This window comes from Larimichthys crocea, chromosome VIII (genome assembly GCF_000972845.2).
Source record: "Larimichthys crocea isolate SSNF chromosome VIII, L_crocea_2.0, whole genome shotgun sequence".
Taxonomy (NCBI): Eukaryota; Metazoa; Chordata; class Actinopteri; family Sciaenidae; genus Larimichthys; species Larimichthys crocea.
Genome location: NC_040018.1, coordinates 21,592,568 through 21,603,416, shown reverse-complemented (window position 1 = coordinate 21,603,416; position 10,849 = coordinate 21,592,568). Strand labels below are relative to the sequence as shown.

General features: G+C 41.1%; 1 protein-coding gene across 2 annotated transcripts; it reads left to right on the top strand.

Moving 5' to 3' along the window:
- Window positions 1–5,232: 5,232 nt before the first annotated feature.
- On the top strand, window positions 5,233–10,161 carry irx6a (iroquois homeobox 6a). 2 transcript variants are annotated; one of them, XM_019261479.2, is made up of 7 exons: window positions 5,233–5,563; window positions 6,749–6,977; window positions 7,643–7,752; window positions 7,985–8,280; window positions 8,504–9,178; window positions 9,447–9,558; window positions 9,977–10,161. In XM_019261479.2, the coding sequence occupies exons 1-6, from the start codon at window positions 5,550–5,552 to the stop codon at window positions 9,551–9,553; spliced, it is 1,431 nt and encodes a 476-aa protein (XP_019117024.1). In that variant the 5' UTR covers window positions 5,233–5,549; the 3' UTR covers window positions 9,554–9,558; window positions 9,977–10,161. The 2 variants fall into 2 exon arrangements, with proteins under 2 accessions (XP_019117024.1, XP_019117023.1); XM_019261478.2 differs by having other exon boundaries at window positions 6,699–6,977.
- Window positions 10,162–10,849: the final 688 nt, after the last annotated feature.

Here is a 10,849-nt window from a genome sequence, read left to right as displayed (position 1 = left end):
AATAGGAACTGTCTTTCTGCCTCTGCGGGCCCAAGAGATGGGCCACAACGCTGCCGTGGATTTAGCAGCTGCAGTCAGATGGAAACCATGTAACTGCAATTTTCCTCGTCTTCCCTTTTCTTCCTCTGTTTGAATGCTGACATGATCATTTATGAGTTGAGTGAATTTCATGACCCTCGGGCCCTTGAAACCTGGTCAACCGCCAACACGCGATTTCAGAAATACATGGTTGTCAATGAGAAAATGAGCCCTCCATTCGTCATTCCAGAGGAACTTGTTTTTTTGCAGATACATGTATTTACCCGACAGCAGCGTTTTGCTGCTGCTGGCCCTCCGCCTTGAGGGAAAGTTCGGTTTGAAGTCAGCATCCATCTTGGTGAAGACCACACATACACAAACACAGGCAGAGTAGCAGGGAGGTAGCCTACACAGACTCCTAATTGCCGGTGACTGAATAGACTGAATCACATTTGATCATATTCAGGTCCAAATGTGAACATTAATTCACAAGGAGACACAGATCCATGCAATGCCACCGTGGCAGCTTTGACACGCCCAGAATAGACATGTACACACACCAGTTGCCGACAAGAACACACATAGACAAAGAGCCTAAGGCCCCGAGATGAAAGACGGCACATGGATCCACACATCATATGATCGACCCACAACCTACCCGTCCACACACACACATCTCCAGACACCCCGGGGAGAAAATAGGCACACATTCCTCCCACTCGTTCTCCATCTCTCTATCTCTCTCTCACACACACCTACACTTGCACAAGCTGTGCGAGCCAGGCTCTCTCCATAAGCAGTTATTTCCCAGAGTCACTGCCAGCACTCTCTCGCTCTCTCAGTGACAAGCTACAAATCCCTGACACCACCACTGATGATAGCTTTACAGTAGAGCCTCAAGGGGACTCTGCCAGCCAGCACACACAAACAACACACACATGCCTCTTTCTCATTCTGTCTTTCTCCCCTCTGTCTCTGTCGCTCTCTCTCTCTCTCTCCCTCTCCCTCTCCCAGGAGCCCCAGGAGCCTCTGGGATATGCGGCTCCCAACACAAAATGCCTAGGGTTTGCTTGAGTTAAACATCTGACTACAAGCAAACAAAGTGATGAGGTTACAAATGAAACACCAATTATGTGTGTCCATTAATGTACAGATGCAAGTTTAAATTGTGAAAAAACAAAGTGTAATGGATATATATATGTAATTATGTTCTTTCAAAATACACATTGTCTTCTAAAGTCAACATACCAATCAAAGCATACCACAGCACAGTGGCACTACTTATACAGCAATCAAACTTGTACCGTCATCACATACAGTTATTATCCTTTTTTTTCTACTCCAGATTGATTTATTGAGACAGTCGTCATGATGTCATACTCGCCCTATCCCTTTTTTCTCTGTGTGATGGAGCTTTAATGACTCCCTTTGCATGCTGTAATTATTCATCAGCCCCAAGATGTTTGTTTTGGTGTTAACCGGCCACTGCTGTGACCATATCCGCCACTGCTGCATTATTTCTCATTACAATATTTATTACTGTTCTTTCCATTTTGGATAATTTGGCAGTACTAATAATGCTCTTCATGGGGGAAGTTTGTGTGTATGCAGTCTATGTGTGTGTAATAATTCCAGATCACAACTGTCTTGGATTTATTGGCATATACCAATTTAGCTTTAATGAGATCACACACCTCCAGGAAGGTGCAGCTTCATCCCCTGCTCGGCTCGGGCTTCTCCGTCTCTCCGTCTGCCCTTATTACCATTTCATACACCCCCCACCTCCAGCACTACCACCACCACCACCCCCCATCTGATGAAAAACCAGAAAGGCTTTGTGTGGTTCATTAAGTCAGCATAGGAAATGTATTAAATAGGAGAATAGGGCTGGGAGCTATTGAGTGTTGACTTAACCTTTCCAGGTCTTTTTTTTTTTTTCCTTTTTCCATCCAGTGATGCTTCTAATGGAGGATGCGTGCATTACTCAGTCTCATTAGTAACCGCATGGATCCGTTAGAACAAGATATAATGGAGGTTTGGACTTGCTTAATCTTAAATAACGTGAGTGAATGTACTATATGGGTGGATGCCTTTGTCTGCTAGTAGTTAAATGTTCTATTACATGACCAGTCATGGGTCAAATGATACGTCTACAAATTCCAACTGCCAGAGTTTGTTGTAGCCTGTTTCAAGTAGAGGCACGGTTAGTTTTTGTATCATGAGAAAGCACGGTGCAGGATGCTTAACATTAGAAATGATACTGAAATTACTTAGAATTCTTTTTGAGAGCATCTGAACTTTTTAGGTCTATTTGTGTTGACACTTGTGACTGTTGTCACAAATGTGGTAACTTCCAAAGAAAATTCAGATTTTTATGTCATTTTTCTTTCACGGTTTTGTTTGACCATTAGTTAAACCAAGGGAGGTTCACACAGGGGCTATGAGTATGCCCGCTACACCATCCTGCTGCAAAAAAGAAGCTACTCTCTGTTATAGGAGGGTAGTACTCTATGTTACTCTAAACCTCTTAAACGGAAGACTTCTCGAATAATTCTACTCAGAAAAAGAAGAAAAACATCTGTGAAAGAGGAATTACTAATTACCATTGTCAGCCATTTAGCTGATAAAAACAAAAGCTTGCTATAATGTGATTATTAAGTAATTAAGACAAAAAAAATGCATATCCGTGTCTCATTGTGAGGTTGTCACACATTTTAGAGGGAAGGGCAGTATGGTCAGTCTGCCATTACAATTAGTGCTCATTTTGGCCTGATTCTGTGAGATCTACAGTGACTGCTGGACATGCATTATGCATGAGTCTGTCCATATGCACTTGGGCTATCATGCATGCCCTTGTAGAAATGCATGACCACCGGCATGCAATTACATTTAGCTTGTGTCAACCTTCTCTGTGTGTTCTCATATGGAATAACAGTTTTGGCATGAAAGTGTGCATTCTCCCCACACAAGTTCTGATATCCATCATCCATGTTGATTTGTTCAGATGTACTTATTCTGTGTTGAACTATTGTTGCTATCCAGTTAAGACCATGTATTTCCAAATGTTGTGATTCAGAATCTCTCTGAACTGAGAGATTACAGTAAATGGTCCTTTGGGGACTGACAAAATACTTCTATCTAAATAAACAATTTAATAATACTCACTGGATTATCCAAAAATTGCATCATCACAAAGCTGAAAAGGATGTGTTTATGTTTTTCTTCTTTCTTTTCTCTTGAAAAGTAGATGTTTTGGAGATTCATTGTTTTGTTCATTCAGATATTTGATCCTGGACATTACATACTTTTTCACTTTTTCTCTTCAGTTCATGTTTTCATTCAAACCACAAGAATGTATTCGGAAATAAAGCTATTATGTAATCAAGTTGGTGTGTCCCTTTTATTTGTGGATAGAACTTTTAGGTTGCTCTGTGTGCATTTTTGTCTGACCTTTAGCAAAAGTTTTGGGTGCAGAATGAGCCTGAAATATTAGTCATGGCTGGGGAAGTGACTGGACATTGAAAGAATCAACAAGTAGGGGAAAAATGAAAATTAAAGGCACATTTTATGGAAAGAATAATTGAAATATATTACACAGTAACATGAGGCGCAAAGCCTCCTGTTGAGGACCATGGTGTGTTATCCAACAAGTTCCCTGCAGTAACTTAGTTGCCTGTCAGAAGCAATGAGCACTTGTCAGTACCAAAGACGTGGTGTGTGTAAGAGCTGCTGTTGCCTGTGGGTGTTTACTTCCCATGCGCTTCCCTGAGCTTGGACCATGACCACTCTGTCCACTTTATCTCTGTGGAAAATATCTTGACGGGAGATCTTCATCTCCTACACGCGGCTCTTTAGCGCCCCTCGGAGAGAAAGCCCATAATCGCAGATGGGTCTCCAAGGAAGGAAACACCATACATCAGTTATGGAAAAGCAAAGCACCGGGAAATTTGGCACAAGGTATCAGTCTTGACAACAGGAACCTCACAGAGTCAGGAACGGGCAGATCATATGACTCAGTAGGAATGATCATGCTGTCACTGTCAATACAAATATAGTGTGTATAGGGGGAAATAACAGACGCCCCTTTCCTCCCTCCCTATTCCAACTCAGCATAACACGAGGAGGGGGTGCAGCTTGTTTATGTTTATAGCAGAGAGCGAGAAAACTGGTGATGGTTGAGCTGCTGATCTAATAAGGCTTAAAATTATTTCTCGTTTCATTCACTGTGAGGCAGCATCATTCCTTACTCATCTTTCAAGTGAGCATCATTCAATTAAAATGCAATTCTCGTCGCCCCTATCCACGGATATTTAATTAGACTGGGGAGCAGGGCTTCCACTGTCTTTTTTTCCCGCGCACAGCTCTTCGGATTTCACCTCTAAGGCATATTTTCACTCTGTTACTCGTTGGTTAAACAAGGGCATGTATCAATTTGTTAATTGATACAATTACGCATTACGCGTAATGGTCACGTAAGTCTCCAGGCGCGCATCAATCACTGGTCTATTGACCTGCCAAAAACCCCTCCAACCGTTCCTGCTGGGACTGCCCCTCTCTCTAATAGAGAAAGATAGAAACATCATCGTCATTAACTCCGGGATGGACCTCTGGCCAAAGAGCCAGAGGCGAACAGAGGTTGAGATTTAAAAAAAAAAAAAAAGAAAGAAAAAAAGCCTTAAATGTCTTTATTCAACCAGCTTTAATTGTGATAGATTGTAAATAAAAGAATCCACATTGCACATAAATCTTTTTGAATAGAAAATACTCAGGAGACTTTCCAGTTTACATGTTTGATTCTTATTTGTCTGGGTGAAAAGAAAAAGTAATAGCTTCTGCAGAATGTGTTAACTCACCAGACTGCCAAAAATATCTTCAATGTTTCCTTTTTTTCCCCCCAAATTCATTTAACTTCACAAAGGGTTTCCATAATGTTGCAACGATACAACTCAATAATGATGAACAATAAAACCATTTTCCGAGACGTTATCTCGGCAAATTGGTGAGGAATTCTATTACAAAAGCGGGACAAGACTGTGTACAGTGCACCTTAAGAAAACCCTGCGTTGGACGTGATTGGCAAAGACATTATTCTATCCTTGGTACCCCGCCGTTCCGGGATTACAGTGACGTCACGCTGATACCCTTGCATGGATGAATGCTAAAGAACTATAGAGCCACAAATAATAGCACAAGCAGAGTCCATATCTTGCAAGTCTTACGTTATCCTTTAAGCCTCCTTCAGCTAACACAACAACATTTTTTTTTGCACTTAATGACGCTTAATTTCATTTCTTATCGGGTCCTTGGGGGGGATTATTCATTCATATAAAACAATCTGCAGCTGGTGCCAGCCTAAAGTCTCCCTCCTATGAGTGAAGTCATCTATTATTGAGCGAAAGGCCGTGCGTGGAAATGTGTGTAAGACGGTGGATTTGAAGTAGAATTGGTTGCAATCGATCAAGGGTGAAGAATATTGCTGATGGTAACAAAAGAAGCAGCTATGTCTTTCTCGCAATTTGGATACCCTTACAATGCAACTTCACAGGTAAGACACTTTTTATTTCTCCTAAGTTTTGTATACACACACACACGCACACACACATACACACACTTGGCTTTTTTTCTTGCATATTTGCTTTTATTTCGCTAGAGTCAGAGCACTTTTCTCTGTAAGAATCATTCCTGAGTGAACGACTGCTCTGACAGTATTGACAGCTATTTTCGGGTGGTGCTTTTATTGTTGAACCAAATATCGATATACACGCACCCGTGTCCAATTACACTGAATTATGAATGAACTCACGTGTTTTTCTGATGACAATAGGGATGAATGTCACCTATTGCTCAAGACGAGGTGTAATTGGACTGCAGCGGATGCTGTACACATTCGCAAACTTTCTATTTAACTTACTAGGACGTGTGGGATGTTTGACAAATGTCATTGTGTTGAGAGCTTTTACAACTCGATTAAAGTTATTTGTTTACATTTTAAGACACTCTCATTGAGCTTAATGACAAGTTCGAGTAAGTTCAGGACGATCAGGGGACAAAAGTTACTCTCATGGAAAAGTTGTCACCCAACTTTTATCTCGATAATATTTTTGAACGTTTAGAACATTATAGATAAAATTAAAATCATTCACATTTGAAATAATGTGGAGATTTATCAGACTGACATTGAATTTAGATTTTCCTTTTACTAAGAACAAGTTCAAATTTCGAAACCGATGATAAACTGGAGCAGGATCACTTTTACGCACGGATTGCGCACACCTTTCCTTCCTAATATCAACTGAAAAATAAACTTTCATTATCATTTACTGCAGTGTTCAACTGTATTTTTTAACTAAAAGATGAAAAGCGATATTGAACACTTCACAATAAAAGCTACTCCCTCTGATTACAGAAATTCTCTGAAAAGTGACTTACCTTGGATTAAGGCAGGTGACAAGTTAAGATGTCAACATGACAATAACTGAACTGATGGAAACTAAAAACAAACGAAACCAGCTCAGATTTTCACTCATTTTAAGATTTCAAGACTCAGCACGAGACTGAGCCCTTAACCTAAATACATTTTAACAGTATTTCACCCACAATCACTTCAGAGTTATCACAGACATCCAGATAGGAGCTGAAACAGCCAATGACCATGTTTATCCACGATTCTCTTCATGCAGTTTTTCGTGTCGGCAAACCCCAGTACGACTTGCTGCGATTCGATTTCCAGGTCGGTCTCTGACGGGACAGGCGGCTCCCAGACCGCCGCTGCAGCCGCCGCCGCTGCCTCCTTCTGCTGCCCGTCTTACGAGAACCGGCTCCTGGCGAGCAGCCGGACGGAGCTGAACGCAGCGCTGGGGATGTACAGCTCTCCCTACGCCGCAGCGGCCGCCGCCAGCCAGAACTACGCCAACTACTTTCCTTACAGCACCGACCCATCCGCCATCTACTCCACTCTGGTGGGTTCACTTCAGCTTCATCTCAGGGGGGGAGGGGGGCTCAAACTGATCGATCAAACGGGTTTTGTTCATCAATTTATCTCACACAGCAAACATATCCGTCTCGACAAGCCGTTTAATCCAGCATTCAGTCTTTTCTGCTTCCCCTTGAAAACAAGTTAAAAAAAAAATTCCGGTCACTTAGGTGAGAGGAAGCAACGCAGAGGGACGTGTTTTATTTCAATCAAATGTAATTTTATTATTACAAAGTAATCCTTGTCAGTCTAGCGTGTTTGAAAAATATTGGCACTTGTGTGTTGCTGAGCCAGCATTTAAAATGTTAAAATATATTTGTTAAAATGATAAAACAAATGATCAGTGGGGTGATATTTGAATACATGGCTTGTTAAATGGATATTTACACTGTACCTGAAAACATCACAAAAAGTAACCACCGTGCTAGGGTGATGTATTCTACTTTAAACCTACATTTCATATATACAGACATATTGGTGTCTGTAGGTGTTATTTTCTAGCTTAAATCACTCATGCTTAGAGTGATTTATTGTTAGAGCATAAAATAGAGAAGAAAATCTTTAATTTATGCATGCCATTATTATCAAAAAACATCAACATGCTGAGAAATATTAAATATTGTGAACTTATAATCTGATTTTCTTTTACAGAATCCACAGTATGACATTAAGGACAGCACGGGAACTTTACACTCTGGTATCACTCAAACTGCTGCATACTATCCTTATGACCATTCACTGGGACAGTATCAATATGACAGGTAAACTTTATGTTCATTCTTTCTCACTATGTATAAGATGAGCATTAGCAGACCTACCAAAAAGTATTTTACAACTTATTACATTAAAAACAGGTTTAAAAACAGATTAAAGGTCAGAGTCTAACTCCATACTGATACCTGCATCCAGAAGATATATTTCAAATAACAGGGAGTAGGGAGGATGTCTGATATCCTGTTTGTGTAATCAATTTGTGTGTGCGCCCCTTTCCAGATATGGGACAGTAGACTTTAATGGCACGGCCAGAAGAAAGAATGCAACTCGTGAAACCACCAGCACCCTGAAAACATGGTTGTATGAGCACCGTAAGAACCCCTACCCCACCAAGGGAGAGAAGATCATGCTGGCCATCATCACAAAAATGACCCTCACTCAAGTGTCCACCTGGTTTGCCAACGCCAGGAGGAGGCTCAAGAAGGAGAACAAGATGACGTGGTCACCAAAGAATAAGGCCAGTGATGACAGGAAGGATGACCTTAACAAGAGCGAGCAAGACTGTGTCACCAAAGGTAATCATGTGTCTACACAAAGTTAAACTATTTATTTAGTAAATATTCAACTAAAAATATAGTTACTTACACTACATTTAGTTGCCATTCATTCAGACGAAAAAGATGACTACAGCATAAAAAAGTGTACTGAAAAGTTTTCTGAACAAACTAAATCTCTTTACATTTACAAAATGAAACTTTTCAAACAGCTTAACCTAAAAATCTCCTTTCTTGCACACAGATTCTAGTGACTGCAAGGAAGAGAAGGATCTGCATCTCAGTGATCTGGAGGACATGGATGAGGACGACTGTGACAAGCTGGACAGTGACTGTGAAAAGGTGGCTGCAGACGATCAGGACCTCCAGAGGGCCATGGCATTATCCGGCGCCCCTCAAAAGAGAGACTGCAGCTCGGAGCTGCACCTGAGCTTAACTAACAGCTTCCATGCATTCCCCTGTGCCATCAAAAGTGTCACCACCCTCCCTTCTCTCCCGCCTGACTTCCTGGATCCTGTGGTGTCCAAGGCACCCTCTTCAGCCGGCCTCACGGGTACAGTGTCCCTGTCTCATTTTGAAGCCTCGGATAAGCCTCGGATTTGGTCTCTGGCTCGTACGGCGGCTTCAGGGGTCATACTGAGCCCTCAGCAGCATGGCTCAGAGCTGAGGACAGGCAACTCAAGCGGGGACTGCCAGCTCCAGAGCACCAGACTTACCGGGGCTCCTACTGGACAGTGTGGGAGCATGAGAGGCTTCCATGAATCTAGCAATGTCACCAATACTGGAAGCCTCTTCCCAGAGGGCCTATCCTTGCACTCAAAAGTCTATACTACCGGCAGCTACAGTCACAAAGACCTCCAGTTGCACTGTTCATCCTATGCTACACTCCCAGACACATGCCAGTACGCCACTATTGAAGGTAGGTCAACTTACACCAGCATTTTTTACAAATTGCAAGGGATAAAATTTGTCTCTAATCTCCCATATACAGAGGTTTTCTGTGCCATATACACAGTTATTTCTACTGTCTAGTACATTGACACAGCAACACTGCCAAATATGATCAATAGATTCCCATGCAGGATGTAAGAAAACTCATTTTTTTTTAGTCATGAAGTGCTGAGACACTTTTTACCAACTTGCATCTAAGGCAAGTTTCTCAGATATGCTTTTATTGTGGTGTGTAGGATTCTCTGGAGGCAAAGCAGAGACACAGCCATCTGACCTCAGTGAAGCCTGTGGGACCGTACAGGATGACAAGGTCACTGCGTTCAGACCAGTTATGAAGAGGTGAAGCAGGTGAGAGTCTGCACTGAACTGGAAGAAACCAGTAAACCTACACAGACACACAGACACACATAGAACATAGAGCACACACAGAAAAACACCATAAAACACTCACAGGTGAACAAGAATAGACATAAAAACTCATTAACTTACTTTTTAGTTAAGTCCATGTTGCTATATTGTGTTTAAGCACAAAAGTGTATTTGAAATTTCATCCAAATATATTGATCTGGAAAAAAAAACTGGTTAAGTGACAGATTGCTAATATGCATGTTGTCAGAAGTAACATATAATAAACATCAAAACATGAGACAAAAAAAATAACATTTCTATCACAATTAAACCTTTTTTTGTAATGAAATACCAGACTGTTTATTCTTCTCATGTTGGGAGCCTATTTTTAATCCTGCTGTCTTTTTCTTTATCCTAGATTGCTGGAAACTGCATCACATTAAAAAAGGAATGGGACATTTATTATGCACTAAAGGACTTACTGGCCGAGTAGCGGCCTCAATAAGACACATGGGAGCTACCTGGCGCTGCAGCAGTGAGAGCTGTCAAACTGTGGACATGGCTATCATTTTGCACAACTTTGTTTTTATGGTGGTAAAAGACTTTATGCAAACAGAAAAAAAAAAAAAAAAAAAAAAAATTCTAGATGCAAAGGAACCAGAAAGGCCAAATGGAAAACGGCCAAATTTGTGTACGGCAATCGTGTAGTGTGTAGCAAACCTATTTATTTCTCTGTGTATTTATTATTTTGTTATGTCGTCTGTTTGTTTATTATTTAATGTGTGTTATTGGTTGAATCCGTATCTCCTCTTAAGTATTTTGTTACATGTTGCGTTTTACTGTGGCTTCGTGTCATTTTGCCTGATGTAAAAGAGAAAAAGCCTGTCGGACATAAAAAGGACTGGATCTCCTGTCATGTGTTACGCGTGGACCTGAAGAGTTTTTGTCATTGTGTTCTAATGTGAGCTTCTTCTGTGTTTGCCATTCATGACGTCTTTTTTTTTTTTTTTTTTTTTTTTTCTAAGAATACATTTTTTTTTTCCCAAGAGCTCTCGTTTCCTGTGTCGTGGTTATTCATAGAGCCGATCGCCCGATCGGCCAATTAAAACATTTGCGGATGTGCATTTGATCAAAGTTGATCATCTTGACTCGATTCATGAAGCCGCAGCGCCGATGGAAGGTCATAATTCAGAGGAGGACGTGAGTGCAATCCACAAGTTGTGGAAGAAAGGGGACATCATCTCCCTATTGTCAGCATCTAATCAGAAGTGGCATCAAACACTTTGTTACT

Bases quoted from the DNA above. Each gene is read 5' to 3' on its own strand.
- irx6a (XM_019261478.2), top strand. From the start codon at position 5,498: ATGGTAACAAAAGAAGCAGCTATGTCTTTCTCGCAATTTGGATACCCT. The intron at 5,564-6,698 runs GTAAGACACTTT...CTCTTCATGCAG, and splicing joins CTTACAATGCAACTTCACAG to TTTTTCGTGTCGGCAAACCC. The intron at 6,978-7,642 runs GTGGGTTCACTT...TTTCTTTTACAG, and splicing joins CCGCCATCTACTCCACTCTG to AATCCACAGTATGACATTAA.